The 16,139-nt window shown below is 40.2% G+C and overlaps 1 protein-coding gene across 1 annotated transcript in view; it reads right to left on the bottom strand.

The window, feature by feature from the left end:
* Nucleotides 1-511: 511 nt before the first annotated feature.
* The window catches only part of palm3 (paralemmin 3), a 33,669-nt gene continuing 18,041 nt past the window's right edge, over nucleotides 512-16,139 (bottom strand). Inside the window, exons 2-9 of the mRNA XM_051070679.1 lie at nucleotides 15,985-16,037; nucleotides 14,507-14,587; nucleotides 11,174-11,301; nucleotides 10,455-10,521; nucleotides 9,281-9,311; nucleotides 8,479-8,532; nucleotides 7,164-7,366; nucleotides 512-7,132 (exon numbers count right to left, since the gene is read on the bottom strand). Of these exons, the coding sequence (XP_050926636.1) occupies nucleotides 6,362-7,132; nucleotides 7,164-7,366; nucleotides 8,479-8,532; nucleotides 9,281-9,311; nucleotides 10,455-10,521; nucleotides 11,174-11,301; nucleotides 14,507-14,587; nucleotides 15,985-16,029 (1,380 nt within the window). The 5' untranslated portion in view covers nucleotides 16,030-16,037 and the 3' untranslated portion in view covers nucleotides 512-6,361. The remainder of the gene's footprint in view (nucleotides 7,133-7,163; nucleotides 7,367-8,478; nucleotides 8,533-9,280; nucleotides 9,312-10,454; nucleotides 10,522-11,173; nucleotides 11,302-14,506; nucleotides 14,588-15,984; nucleotides 16,038-16,139) is intronic.

Genomic DNA, 16,139 nt, shown 5'->3' with positions numbered 1-16,139 from the left:
CAGACAAGATTTTTCTACCTGTCTGTTTGATGGAGCTACTAATGACTCATAAACACCTGAAACATGTACAGGGTGACCAAACTATGTACTGTTTAATAAAGGATCACAAGTCAGATAGGTTTGGAGCCACTGGTTAAATCTCTGTGATGTATTTAGTTTTTTTGAAACAACAAAAAAACTGTTAATCTGAAATGTAACCAGTGACTGTGGCTGTCGGATAAATGTATATTTACCTACATGTGTTAAGTTCCATAAAATGGTAGAAGTAAAGTATGAGTATCTGATAATTGCATTTCAGTAAGTTTACAAGTTTAAATGTATGAATTAAACAGACAGCCATTGGGCAGGACACAAGAGTTATTCCTTCTCACAGAATTACCCATGTTTACTGTTTTCTAAAACACAGAGACTTCTTGGCATTACCAAACTATGTGATGATTCTTCCCAATATAACTGCTGTAATAAAGATATAGATAAAACAACAGGAAGCAGGTGATAACACTCAAAACACTTCATGTTTCATGAAAATGTTTATTTTTCCTGATGAAATAAAAATGAAATGAATCAATGTTTATTCACACTATGTGGTCAGATATCATGTACCAAAGTCTCTCAAGGATTCTCTTCCTCTGTTCTGGTCTCTTCTGGACAAAGTTCCTTGGTAGGATCCATCACAAAAGGTGGAGGTATGTTCAGACACTCTGCTTGAGCTCTGAAGTCCTCCATCACCTTCTGTGTCACCTCCCGCCTCCTGCTGAACAGGTACAAGTCCAAGGACTTATAACTTGGAGAGTCCACATCCAACCTCAACACCAAACAGTCTGAACAGGAAGTATGGAGGAAGGCCCCAGTAAAGTTGAAGGTCTTCACCTTTATGTTAAAGATGTTGCCTTCTTTTGAGATGTTGTGGGAATAGTACTCGCATCTGTCACCGAAATGGTTAGCTTGAGTGTATGAGGAGTTGTTGAATTCAATAGTTACACTGTCTCTTCCTTTTACAGCTTCAGCAGATGCAGAATCATTCAGACTGCCTGTGACTAAGGCCCATCTTCCCTCCAAATTATGAGGATCCAGTTGATCCAAAGGCCGGACCAATTCTTCACAGGCCACAGGAGCAGAATGGCTCACAGACACAAAGCAGAGGAGAGCGATGGCACACACAGCAACAAACATGTTGTATTGTTTGAAGGCAGTCTCTGTGGAGAATGTGGCTGGTGAAGAGGTCTGCCTGGTTTTAAAAGTTGATTCACAAACCTGCAGTTTCACAATACAGAAAATACCAGAGAGCGGAGTCCCTTATCCATCCTAAGGATTTTGTGATTGTGAAATAATTAAATAATATTTTGAGTACTGCCTTTACCTGTGGTAAGACAGGTAACCCTTGGGACAATAAGTGCACTTTCAACTTTCTGTCTGAGACATTGCTGTGGAAATGAAAAACTTTGCTGTTTACATACTAAAAATGTATAAACTGCACTGTGTGACCAATAATTATTTTTTATCAGAAACATCCAGTTGTGTAACACCAGCTGTGGTCGATGCAGGCAGAGTCCCTTCTCTCCCTGTCAATTCTGTAGTTGTGAAATGAAAACCTTGGTCTTATCAGTCATGCATAAAATCTGTATACTAACATTTTCTCAGGGTATCACTGATAATGTAGTGTGATCAAAGTATGTGAGTCCACACATTAAAAACATTGTCAAAACAAGACATAAATATAGAGAATACTCATAAATATGCATATACAAATACACATGACACACAAGACCAAGGACTTATAATTTGGTGAATCCACATCCCATCTCAACACCACACAGTGGACAGGGTGTATGGAAGAATGTGCCGGTAAGGTTAAGGATATGACCCACTATTGAAATGTTGTGGGAGTCATACTCACACTGTACCACACCATAACGGTTGGCTTGGGTGTACGAGGAGTTCATTAAATCATTAGTTACACTGTCTCTTCCTTTTAGGCTGCCAGGAGATGCAGAGGTGCTCTCTACCCTCTGATGTTGGTTCATGGTTAGTCACATACTGTCAAAGTAACAACAACCAAACAAACCCCAACCACAGTTTTACTGTTTGTGCTTTTCTTTGGTTCATGTTCTGTTCTTTTTACTGGAATATCACATTGTATTGTCCTTTACTAGATGGCAGACTTTAACAACATATTTGTTCTTTGAATAGAAGTTGTATACACTAATTTTCTTATGGCATTTTACATTATTAACTTGTTAACTGTTAAGATGAAGTGACTTCATTTAGAGGTTACTAAATTAATGTATACCTAATAACAAATGATCTCTTATCAATCCTGTTTAATCTTTCAAATCTTTCATTTGGTGACATCTGATGTGACTGGTGGTTGTATCGAATATATTTTCAACGTATCAAACATATTTAAAAGAACAATTGATGCTCTTAGCCTATAATGTTTCTTCTTAACCTGCACCTTAAGGAGAAGGTCTGTCTTTAAAGGAAATGCAGTGTTGAGGATAGGTTAGAGATAACTAAGTGCTAAAGTTAATGATAAATTGACAAGCCTCACTGTTTTCTGTTGTGTTCTTGCTAACAAACAAATCACAGTCAAAATTTAAAAATAGAGATTCTGCTCCTTTTCCAAACTAACATTAACCTGAAACAATACTGTAACACAAATATGCATCTGCTGTTGTACTGTTTCAAGTCACTCCATATTATTCAAATGCAGTTCAGATTATTCATTACAGATCACACAGGGTTTTTTTTTCTTTTCCTTTTATTTTTAACATTGAATTATCTTCATTACCAGGAAGGATATATCTCATGTTTTCTGTACTGGCATACATTTGATCCAAACTGAGAACAGACATCATGTACGACAGTCTAAGCCTTTGTTGAAGCTGCTGGAACAGTAACTGGGCAAAGTGACTGTGTAGGATCCATCACAAAATGTGGAGGCATGTTCAGACACTTCACCTGAGAGACAAACTCGTCCAATTCCTTCTGGTCCACCTCCCTCCTTTTGCTGAAGAGGTACAACTCCACTGACTTATAGTTTGGTGAATCCACAACCAAGTTCAACATCACACAGTCAGGACAGGATGTTTTGAAGAAGGTCCCGCTGAAGTTGAATGTCTGTCCAATCATAAAGTTAAACCTGTGGCCTTCTATTGAGATGTTCTGGGAACGAGAGCGGCAGTGGGGACCGTCACGGTTGGCTTGGGTGAATGTTGAGTTGTAGAAATCAATTCTTACACTGTTACTTAGTGGAGGAAGCTTGTCAGCTCCATTTATTTTCAGACTGCCTGCGGCTAAGGCCCATCTTCCCTCCAACTGATGAGGATCCAGCTGATCCAAAGGCTGGACCAAATCTTCACAAGCCAGAGGAGCTGAATGGCTCACGGACGTCAAACAGAGGAGAGTGATGATACACACAGCAAACATGTCTTGGTATGTTGAAATCATATATCTAGGCTCAGATGCACTGCAGTGACTGTCTGATGGTGGTGCCACTGTAGAGCATTTTCTGGTTTTATAGTTTGATCAGAGAAGTCCAATTTCACAACACTAAGAGAGCAGAGTCCAACTCTGCTCTCTTAGTGTTGTAAACAGCAGGCAATAACACCCTTGAGCTAGGTGCAACTTTAGCATAATATGTATGTTTCTGTTGAAATCACTACAAACCCTATTGCACTCACTTGAATTCACTGAATGGTAATTTTTAACTATTTGAAATTATTTGGTTTCATTGTGAAAATTATTATCTGAAAGTTCCAGTTTCACAATATCTGGATTTGTTTTGGCAATGTTGACAGAACAAAGGAAAATTTCTGGGAATCGTCAGTTTTCAGTGGAATAATTCAGTGATTCTTGGATTTAAACCAGTCTCCAGCTTTTGCCAACAGCCAAAACACCGGAATCATTGCTGCAACAGGACACATCTGCTCCTTCAGATTCACTGCTTTATGCTTGTGATTACAGTCACTTTAGATACACTATACATAAACAGTAATTGATTGTCACTACAGATGTCGATAGTATTCATGACATTAAGAGTGGATACCTTCTCGCAGGGTACGACCTTTATGATTGTTTTTGGTGGCTTTTTGTATTTCCCTAAGCAGTAGAAATGCTGATATGCACGTAGCCTTTTTAAATTTCCTCAGGCACTGATAATCAAAACATTAAATAAACAATTGTTTTACAAATCTGGCACTGGATATCTAAAATCTGGGTCTCGTGTTTTCGTTGTTTGTTAGAAATTTTATAACGAAGATTCATTGATGGTGATTTTCAAACCCTACTCATAGAAAAGGCTACTGAACCTGGATATCAAGCTCAAGGTTTCTAATAGAAGTCCAGACTGTAGAATCAGAAAGGTAACAAGTAATAGTGGATAGTTCATTTAAGTCAGTCTGCACAGCATACTGCATTATGCAACTGTGCATCTAACCATCACTGATCATTTTCTTTTTTGTGACTATCCACCTCCTGTCTTTTTGAGAAGTACTGGCAAAACATGCAATGATTCTCTGAAATCCAATAGTTGGACAGGACCCCTGGGACTTCTCAACTCAGTAGGACTTATTTTCACAGTTACAGGACACACTGCTACATCCCCAAAGGACTCAGGCTCTGGTCTGGCTCCTGTGAGGACCCTGCTGTTAGCCATGGAACTACCAAAAGAGCTGGCAGAGGCACTGCTGGGTCCGCAGGCAGCGTTGACAAGTTCCATATAGTTGCATAAATGGGGATTTTTTGAGACATGTTGCAGGGAACACTAGACATATCCTCTCATGAGCTCAGTTTCTGTGATCCTGTCTGCAGAATCTCTCATGGATTCTTGTTAGTTTCCCTTCTTCCCTTCAGGGGAAAATGTATCACAATTAAAGCTGAAAGTGCAAAAATCAGCACAAAACTGTTGTAACGTGTACAAATGATTCACTTTTGAAAGCTTTTACATGCACACTTTCTGTGTTTTGTTTGGAACACTGATGACGGGGTTGTTTCATTCACTGAATCTTCAGCTTACATTGTCAGAGAATAACGCTGCTCTGTCTCCTTGTGGTGTCTTACATCGTCCACGTAGATAAGGAATAGATACTGTAACTGGGTGGAAACCATGAAGGACTATGGTCTTCATCTTGAATCTGCTCTGCGAACCTTCTGATTAAAATGGTTACCAATGAGGAATTCAAATCAATTTCAATTAATAAAACTGCTTAAGCTGGCTATTAAAATTGAGTTAGATCTTCATTTGGGACCACATACCTCAGGACTAATAAAAAAATAGCATTATGAAACAAATGGTTAAACATTATCCACTGTGCTCTTATGCATGAAGCAATGCTGTGGTTTTGGGACAAATCCAATGTTTGAGGAACAGAAATGCAAGATGAACATCCAGTAAATTGAGCATTGTATGACAAATGTCAGTTTAATCATTAAACCTTTCATCAATCATTTCAAAACTGACATCTCAGACACTCTTAATTCCACATGCTTTCTGTATACAGTATATACATCCATGCACAGAGCTGTGTCAGAAGCTCCGGACCACCCACCTATTCAAAAGCACATTTGGTAAAAATAAAAAAAAAATCCATACTTTCAGGTATTTTAAAACTACCAGTGGCTCACAAGCACGCTGTTGCTTATAAATTTGACCATTTCATACTATTGTCAAAGCCTGTATTACAAGGTGAATAAAAATGTTGAGGCCTGATACTTGGATTAATATATCTCTAATAAAAGACCAAAATCAATAAAATAATTCAGCTTTAAACTCATTAAATTAAATCAATATCCTCTCTGAACCTCTGCAGATCTTTGGACTTTACCAGTTACATCTGATATTATTATGAAAAATACCTGATGAATCATACATGTGGATACAACAATTTAAAATAATAGATTTTAAGTCTGTTTTTTTCTTAACTGTATCTAAATTGTGGGTTTTATGACCCTATGTAGCTTGGCTGGCTTATCTGCTAACCAAGAAAATGAAATCAAACTCAAGAGTGTGAAGAGAATCTCAGAGCATAGTCCCGGGTAGCGAGCTCCTCAAGGCACTTTAACACTGACAGGTCCAGGCCATACCTTCCCTCTCTTCATGCTGGAGAGAGCTTACTTCCTCTTGGAGTGTCAAAGCTCAAGAGTAGGATGAGGAAGTTTCAAGATGAATACAAGGAATGTTGGCAGAGTTTAGTGGAGGGAAGGGAAGTAGCTTGTGGACTTACTGATTCAAAAAAGGATGGATGCATAAAACAAAGAGACGAGGGAGGGAGTGTGTTATGAATTGAACAGCAGAGGGACAGACAGAAGGATACTGGCAGACTGAGGAGAGGGAGAGGAAATGAATGTTCAGAGAGGGCATTTACATGACAGAGCAGCACTGGCAAGTTTTGCGTTTGGGTGCCTCAGTCTCCTCTCCCTGGCTAGCCCTGGTTGGACTGTATGTCTCTGTGTTGGCTGGGCTGTTAGCTGCTGCTGCTGCTGGCTCAGCTTGAGTGTTGGGGGCTTTGGCCTGTGGCAGAAGGGGCTCCTGCTCCCCCTCCCCTGCCTCTGTCCTCTGGTTCTCCTGGGGATCAGCCAGGGGCACCTCCTGAAACTGGCCAGGCATGGAGGCAGGGTCTTGGGATTTTAATGCTGCCTCAGCTCCCTCTGGTGACGTTGCAGCTTCACCATCAGTATTGGGGGTGAGAGTGGATGTTTGTGCCTCAGAGTAGACTGGCACTGAAGCCACTGCAGTGTCCTCTAGAGCAGTGGCTGGGGACTGCACAGAGGCTTCTGATTGTTTGTCCTGTCCGTTAGCTTTTGTCTCACCATCGCCATTTTCATTCGTCTTTATGTCACTCTCTCCTCCATTTCCACTTGTCGGCTGTGCTTCTGCAGTGGATTCAGGCTCCTCATTCTTCTCTGGTTGTGTGAATGCTTCTGTTTTTATTACCTCCTCCACATCCTCCTCTCCCTCTTTGCCTGCTTCTTGACTTGGCAGCGGGGTTTCCTCTGCCTGCATGGTCTCCTGCTGATCTTCCTGGGGTTTAAGATCCTCAGGTACATCATCCCCTTCATCTGTGATAATCACACATTCTGCTCTTATCACCAGAGTTCCTTCTTCTTCCTCATTCTCATTAATAGCTGACATCTGGTACCTGACCAGGCTCTGCCTCAGGAACACCAAGGCTCAACCCAGGTTGCAACGTCATGCTAATAACACCCTCAGTAGCACCGATGTGTCCGTTGGTGCTGGACTGAATACTCTGCTCTGAGGCCTCGTGATTGGGGTCTGCTTCTGAGTCTCCGCCACCATTTGTTAAGACGACTGCAGTTTCATCCACCAGTGGATTTTTGTTTGTCTTCACTTCATCTTCAGTTGCTTCTGAAGCAAAAAAACATCAAATAAATATGACTCGGTAAAAGAGGAAATTGTATTTATTAGAAAAGTTAGAGCTGTTTATAATTTGAATGATGTTGGGTGAATTTGAATCAAGATGCCATGCTCATTAAAACTGATTATCAGTTTTTATTGTAGTTGGTGTAGACGCACCTTTAATTGATTGCAATTAGAGGTTGCTTTGCTACCAATACATCACTGCTCAATACAGCCAATTTATATATTGTAATGCTGTTAACAAAATGTTCTGTCATCAATGAATCCTAATAAATTACTTGGAAAAGTAATCTATGCTGCTCTAATATAAAATGCAGAAGCTAACAAGGACACCACGGTTAAGGACACAGGCCATAAATGGTATGATAATGAATGGAGGCTTCTGTTTGTTACAGAGAGTAATGTGGCCACCAGTGTTTATTGTACCATCATGTGAAAAGATAAGCTACAAAACAAGAAAGAAAGCAAGATGTCAAATACTATAACCATTTTAAGATTAAGTCATAGGGAAAAAGAAGTGAGGGTTGATGAAATAGTTACAGACACAAGAGGAAAGTGAGCGGGAGCCAAACCAGACAGAGACAGAATAATGCAACAAATTTAGATTCTGCAGTCTAGACAAGAAAGTGATAAATCCTGGATGATGTAAATACAAATGGATGGGCTGGTTTCGTTTTCAGGACACTCTTGTCTACTTCAAGAGCTTGATCAGCATCCTCACTGACATGTCCATAGACCTGCTGCCCTCTAAAAATGCAAGTCATGCACTTGAGTGCCTATTAGCATAAAAATATATGCAAAACCTTATTCAACATGCGTAAATATTCATCACAGCATGTATGAACTTTTATGAAGTATAGGTATGCCCTTGCCACTCCTTCCTTTATCATGCAAATTGAATAGTATTAGTATATACAGTGCATACAGATACAAATCTATAGGGGATCTCATGGTTTTTAAGGGATTGAAACAGTCATTAGATAAGAATTAAAAAGTGGAGGACTTTAGAGGCAAGGAGATGTTTTTGGGTTCAAAGTTGACTCACAAACGCGTGTAGGTCTGCGTGTGTGTTTTATGAAATGATTCAACTCTTTACCCACCTAATGCTGTTGTATTATTTTCTCCATTCTGCACAACAACATCTTGGACCATTTCTGAGGAAGAAATAATTTGCATTTACAGCCACGTTTGCAGATAGCAGTGATTTTCAGTAACAGCAGGCATGCATGTTTTTGAGAGGAAATCTTGAAATGTTACTGAGATGCACCTGTAACTTAATTATGAAGTCCACGCTGAAGACAGAATTACAATGTGTGTCTCTGGATAATTTATCTAATAATATTGATGCAACATCAAGTACAACATTTGAAAACAACAAAATCTTAAATTAGACATTTTTTTCTTCTAAAGATAGATAAGTTCTTTTTACTGAGAGCAAAGAGAGCTAAATGGGAAGGAGTCCAAACATTAAACAAATTAAATCTAATCAATATGTACTGATGTAATTGAGAAAGAGAAGCACCAGAAGTGCAGCTGTTGACTAACAGGTGGTGGTAGAAAAGCAGAGTGTCTGCACACGGTGGTTTTAACATGATAGTGTTAGAAAACTGAAATGTTTTGGACAGAATAGAGTGTGTGTGTTGGAAAAGGCAGGCAGATTGGATGACAGCAATGCTTTGCTCTGCACTCTGTTACATACTGTGGATGTTTGAGCTTGTCGGTTTCCCTGAGAATACTCTTGTTAACTCACAGCTAACTTCTACAGTGTGACATCTGCATTGGTTTACCACTATCTCTGGTAAAAAAAAAAAAAAAAAAAAAAAAAAAAAGCTAATAGACACAGTTTTCTAAAATGCTATTTTTGCAATTATCTGTACCAAAGGTTTATCAGATCCCACTTACCTGCTTCAGCCTCTGCTGCTTTCATTGCCTCCTGTTGGGAGGGAGAGAAAGGAGAGGAATTAATTTTACTGTGACTCATGTGGTGAAACTGTTTGTGTTGTGTTGCCTGAACCTCTGGTGTATTTTGAAGGGAATATAAAAAACTGAAGACAACAAATGAAATGCAAATACTGAAACATCACACACGCTTTGAGGAAACAGACACAATCCAGAATGCTGTATTTCTATGAAATATTTTTCCTCCTGTTGTCTTAAGAGAAAGACTCAATGCTTTCTGCCTGGTCACAAGGGGGAGTGATTGAGCTGAGCCCCACCTGACCTATGAGAAGATGACCCCTTTTAACACTAACTCACTTTAATGTCAGAAGTACTTAACTGCATCAGATCTACATTGTTAAACATGATGGACAGTGTTCAGTATTTGTGTGTTTGTGCAGTTATCAAAATGAAATGCCCACTCACAAAACTTCAACATATGATCACACTCCTTGGTTCATTAGAGAGCATTACGCTAATAAAAAGTGATTAAAGAAAAATCTCCATATGCATGTTTCATTTGCAAGATATTATCTCTCACTCACTCTCAATCTGCATTTTCATAGAGATGATAAGGTCATACATTCAAAGTCTCTTCCATCACAGCCAGCATGGCAAATCGCCTATAAAAACTATTAAATATGGAATCCTCTGATTATGTCTTCAGTTGATTTTAGCTGAATTCCAAAAGCAAAGGTTAAGATGAATATGTGATAACTTTGAAAAAAAAAAAAATACTAAAAAGATCCTGGAGCATGGGGCAGAACAGGAGGGACAATTCTTTTGTTCTACTATAAAGACCTTCAGCGAGGTGAGGTAAACATACTTGCACTTGGTTCAAGGTGAAACAATAATTCCAGAGCGGATCAAGTGCTGAATTGTTTATGTAACAGGGCTGCTTACATTCATACGTTTCCTGCTTTTGAACAAGAGGTGCTACATCAAAGGTACATTAAGAGAGGAAATGAATTATTCATGGAAAAAAGCCAAAGACAAGAAGTTGTGGGGAATTTTCTGCTTAATGGAAGATGATGGAGCAAGCTTGTTTAACACATATTCCAGCCCCTTTTGTGTCCACAGAGTGAGTGGGCGAGTGTGTGTGTGTGTGTGTGTGTGTGTGTGTGTGCAAGTTCCTCACTGCTTGGCCATCCTCCATCTGTTCCTTCTCCTTCTCCTCTGCCAACCGCTGACTCTCTGACTGCAACCTGAGAAAGACATAGTTGTGTACACACACACACACACACACACCAAAAAACACATCAAATCTATACTTACAATGCACTCTTAGTTTGTGATTCTCTAAAATGTCCTAATATGATGCTTACATATGATTAGAGTCTGATTTTACTATCCCACTACTCTAGGCATTTTTTTTCTGAAACAGTATGTGAAAATTTCCCCAGAGGCCATTTACAGTGAGTGTGAGGAGTCTTGTTGGAAAGCAAGGCATAGCTGTGGACCTTTGCAATAATAAGATTGGGATCTTGGAGTGTAGTCTTCAGGGACTTGACAACATTGTCTGCTGCAATAAAGAAAAGTCTAATCCTGTCTGGCAAGTGTGCAGGCTGGATCACCCTCTCACTCTCTGCCTCTGAGTTCAGTACAGGCAGAATTAAAACTCTGTCAAAGCATACATAATGCACAGCAACAGTAAAAATGACAAGAAAACAAAAATAGAAAAGGGAATGCTGCATCTATCAATTATACATGAAATTTCAACTATACAAACAAAAAAATGTGATAGTGCTATCATACTGCTTTGCTAACTGTCTTGGGCAGTCACAAACTGTCTCCTAGTCTTTTAGCTCTGTCTTTCACTCACACACAAACACATGACCTCACACACTGTGGCTGTACTTGTCAATGTGCTTTTCGATCTCCTGGGCCTGGGGTCCCCACAGAGGGGAGCGAGGGCTCTGGGCGTCCAGGGAGGTTGGGGACAAGGGAGCTCCTTCCATCAACCACTGGTCCCTTAGTGACTTCCTCTGTGGTGAGAAAGAGGAGGTGAGGGAGAGGAAGCAGGAGAGAGAAGAGATTTAGGACACTTTCATTAGTGTTGTATTATGGTAATATGATTACATTGTATTTGACACTGTACAGTGCTGCATTTGTGGGAAGTCCATGTCCAACCACAGAACACTGACTGTTTTGAGTATGCTTCATTGTGCTTCATTTATTCACGACACACAGAACCTGCCTAGAATTGGTAAGTATGGAAATATGAAGTATGGAATTGGGACATAGCTTACTAACAATGCCACATTGCAATGTGTTGCACAGATGCAAAAAATTACTGTCATGCAACACTACACTTAAGTTACAATGCAAAAATGATGGTGACTCAAAAGTATCAGAAATCTCGATGTACTACTCACATAAAGTAAACTACCGATTGTTTATGCAGCGATCAGTAAATGAGTTAACAAGGTGGGAGATTTTGGAAAGCCAAAGCATAAAAGTGAGGACTGGAGAGAGGAGAAATAAGATGTTCTGAGCAATGACATGGACAGAGTAAGAAACTGAGATGTGGAAGGTAAAGTGAAGTGTGGTTATTTGGGGGAGGCGAAGGTGAGAGAGAAAAAAGGTGAGAGACAGAAAGAAACACCTGCGAGTCCATGTCACCAGTCTTCATCTCAGCTATCCAACAGAGAGAATGCTAGCTTGAATTTTTATAGCATGTGTGGGCACTTTTTATTCTTGTCTTACTCCTACACCACTCTCCAGGAAATAGACATGACCCAGTGAACGAACGCTGCCCGGGGCTACTTAACAATCCCGCCTGACAGAACACCAAACCGAGTTCTTTCAAGTTTTACAAAAACAAGAGTGCAATTCTCTGTAGTTTGTAGAGCTGACTACTCTCTGAACATCGTCTTCTAAACAGACCGTTACAAGACACACAACAACACAAGATTTCCTTTAAGTCTGACATGGATTTAAGCACGTTCCATTTCTTCAGCTCTGCTGTCCCCTACCTTACCTTGCTTTCACCTACACCGTAATCAGTGTCCCCCACTGGACATCTAGCACAAACCCTTTAAAAGCCCTGTGTGTGTGTTTGTATACATGACAATGACAGACACATCCCACAAGTGTCTATACTGCATGTGCTTCACCTGCACTTATTTGTGCTATCACTGAGGACATGACTTTTTAACTCAAAAAGGTGGGATGACCTTTTCAAGAATGTAGTTACTTAGTTTACTTTTAGTTTGATGTGTTTTCAAAGCATTCACAGCTTTGTTTCCAGAACACTGTGAAGTATATTTTATGCAAACACTGGCAAACTTTGTCAAGTTTGAAGCGAGTAAATCAGTATTTTAACCTTAGAAAAAACCCCACATTCATTGAAAAAGTTGGAAAGTTACTGCTTTCAATGTCAACTGAAGTTGTACACGCTATATTCAGAAAGCAAAACAAGCAATATGCTACTGCAAAATCAGACAGAGAGCCCTGATGATCAAAGTGACATGAAAATTGTGTTATGACAGTAGTGGTTACAGTGCCATCAGTCAGGCTTATCTCAACAAGCCTGCATTTTATTCCCTCCACAAATGTATTTTCACTGCTATTTGTCACTAAACTACTTCATAGACAAATAAATTCCACAATACAAAAAGTGTGTAGAATCCTTACTTGTTAAGAAATTTTAATGTTTTCAGCTATTCAATACTGACAAATAATAGGCTGTCAAAATGAATGGAAACTCTTCAAATGGTTGCACAATGTAGATGTTAAAACACTCCACTGAGATAGTTGTAAGCAGGAAACTTTAAGCAGTTTCCTGCTTACAAGATGGAGAAACATTTTTCATGCAAACATATAAAAAAACAATTATGCTCCCCTGTGCTTCAGTACTAGCAACAGAGGCTGCAGGGTGACTTAATAAGTATGACAGCTGTGTTGCAACCAGTTGACCTTGGTTCAAACGCTTTTTTTTTTTTTTTCAACAAGCATGTGTGTGGCTAAAGTGCCCTTGAGCCAGACAATAAACTCTTGTCAGCTCTAGGAAGTCTAATGTGGCTGTGGCTGACCCTGACAAGCAGAAATAACTTTTAGTAAATATGATCTAAATAGACAGGGCTGTAATTTTTTGACATAAATATGTGGATATATGCATTGAAATCTAGTGCAAAGCACTCACAGCAGCTACACTTTCTCCAAGCCAGGTGGTGTTTGCAAGCTTCTCACTTACTACTGATGTGAAAGCATCTGAAAACCCATACTCCCCTCCAGCCTTTGGCCCCATGTTTCCAAAATCTGGCAACTGTTAGCCGGTAGCTACCTACTTAACTATAAGCGTCACAAAACCATCTCTGTGTTTTCTCATGCGGCGCCGAACAAACCCCACTCTGTTCCCCTCCCCATGCCTTTGGCTAGCTAGGCACAGCCCTTTCTAAACTTTCCTGCAGGTCAGAATCTGTGTATACGCTGCTGCTCTCTCCTATCACATCCTTACATCTACCCAGAGGTTAGAGTCAATGTCACAGCTAATGAAAGTACTAAAAGCTATGATGATATCACCTCCTGTGAGAGAGCAAGTGTCAGAATAATCATTTAAACTTAATCTTTGAAGCCAGTTGCAACTTGAATTGTGATCTCATAGATACAAATTTATGGATTGTTGTGCACAAATTCACATGCACAAACAAGCATGGTGAGCACATGCAGAACATTCTCTTAAATGACCATACCGGTGCACACATGCATACCTGCATGCACACAAACATACGCTGCACAAATTTCACACAATTTGAGGAATGTGCCCTGGGGCAGCGTAACACAGTGGAGTAGGAAGTGGGAACGCCAGTCTGGAAATTATGTGAAAACAATGGAGCAGCTCTGTGAATTGCACAGTGTGTAAACACTCACATAAAAACTGATTTCAGCAAAGGAAGGCTTGCCTCTAACCTTGCAAGAGACTGGCAGAACCAGGAAGTGCGTAAGGTTGTACAGTTCATCTGTGTGTGTGTGTGTGATAGAGAGTGTGCGCGAAAAGGAAATAAATTTGGAGGCAAATGGCGTGCTAACAAGCTGGAATGAGTCTGCGGAGAGTTTTAGCTGAGTGAAATTAAGGCTGCCTGTGTGTGTGTGTGTGTGTGTGTGTGTGTGTGTGTGTGTGTGTCTGGATGAGTATGTGTGTGAATGAATCTGAGACGGGTTAGATCATGCTGAATGTGTGTGTCACACCTTGAGCTGCTGTAGTCTGAGCTTCTCATCCTCCATCTCTCTCCTGACTCTGTCCTCCTCATCCTGCTGCCGACGCTTCTCCTGGAAGAAGAAAGAGGTGGGAGGGGAAGAGAATGAATGCAGACATATTGAGAGTTTGGTAAAGAGGGAGAGAGAGCAAGAGGAGTATGACTTTATCCAATAACGAGAAAGATGGACTGAGAAACTCAGATCAGCAGCTAGACCGTTAAACAAGCTGGTGTAAATGAATAAACAGAAACAAAAAAAGGGAAGAGACAGCAGTGAATAAAACATCACTGGGAAAGAGTAAAACGGGGACACCTGGTCGACCATCTGTCACATGGACACTGTCACCACAGACATCAGGTATACTCTATATCCCATAATGCTCAGAGCAGCTGTCCCCATGGCAACTGGGTGTTGTTTTCGTGGGACGAGGGACACCCTGGCTCACCACACTGAACACTCATTAAATTATTTAGGAGTTACGGACAGCTCAGAAAGCACAGCTTAGTCCCTTTACCCTCTGTCTCTATGTAGACAAGTCTGGGTTATAGGCAGAAGTAGACAAGTCAACATAACTGAGGTGGCACCTCATTTGTATATAAAGGTGATGTATATAAAGGTTTTAACTTTTCAAGCACTCTAAAATCTGTCCAGGAGATCCTGTGTGACCAGTTATATGTTGAAAATATAGTCATGAAAGGCAACTAAAATATATTATATTCTACAAAAATGAGACTTTTCAATGAAATTAGCTCCAGTTTTAACAGACAACGAGATCTGTACATGTGTATTCTGTGTATGATCAGCTGCTCCAATAGGGAAAAAAGGGCATGTAAAAGCCACAAGCCTCAGGTCCATGAGATGAATTTTAGTTTCTTAAATCACCATTAAATCCTCACATTTTGATCGCATTCACAGCGGCTCGCCAACAAAGTATTGTCCACAACTACTGAAGACCAAGCTGCCTGCACGGAGCCCATGGTGAACAGTCACTGCACGAGCTTGGCACCAGTGTCAGATGTTTCTGTTTTTTTGTTAAATGGTGCATCTCTTCTCATTACAATACAAGGAATCATAGAATTTAATGATTTAAATTGTGAGCTAGCATGCAATTCCTTCTGTGGTTTATTACCTAAGAAAAACAGCACTTTGACATTCAAACTGGGAAGGTGTGTTATTTTTTCTTTTCAGAACCTGCATCATAACCAATTTCAGACTAGTGCTTTCAGACTGAATAACTCCCACATTCACACAGACTACAGTCATCTGTCAGAGGGGGCGGCTGCTGACCATGAACGACCCAAACATCTCTGATTTTACTGTCAGGTTAAATGTGATCAGTTCAACTCTGCCTCAGCAGCGATGGTGGTGGCATCTCAGAGCACAACACATAAATCAGTCACCAGATTCATCTATAAACAGATAAATGTATGTGTATGTGTGTCTGTGTCTGTGTGTCTGCAAGGACTCACAGCAATGGCCTCCAGTCGCTGTTTGTACTTCTCCGCCTCATCCATCCTGGCACCTGTGACACAACAAGACACAGTTGAAGGTTAGAGATCAGAGGTTAAACAAATGCGAGACAAGTCAAGTGGATCCATTTATTCCCAGAATTTTCTGTGTTCAG

Source organism: Lates calcarifer, linkage group LG5 (assembly GCF_001640805.2).
Source record: "Lates calcarifer isolate ASB-BC8 linkage group LG5, TLL_Latcal_v3, whole genome shotgun sequence".
Taxonomy (NCBI): Eukaryota; Metazoa; Chordata; class Actinopteri; family Centropomidae; genus Lates; species Lates calcarifer.
The sequence above is the reverse complement of the archived record's forward strand: the minus strand, read 5'-3'. Positions and strand labels throughout refer to the sequence as shown.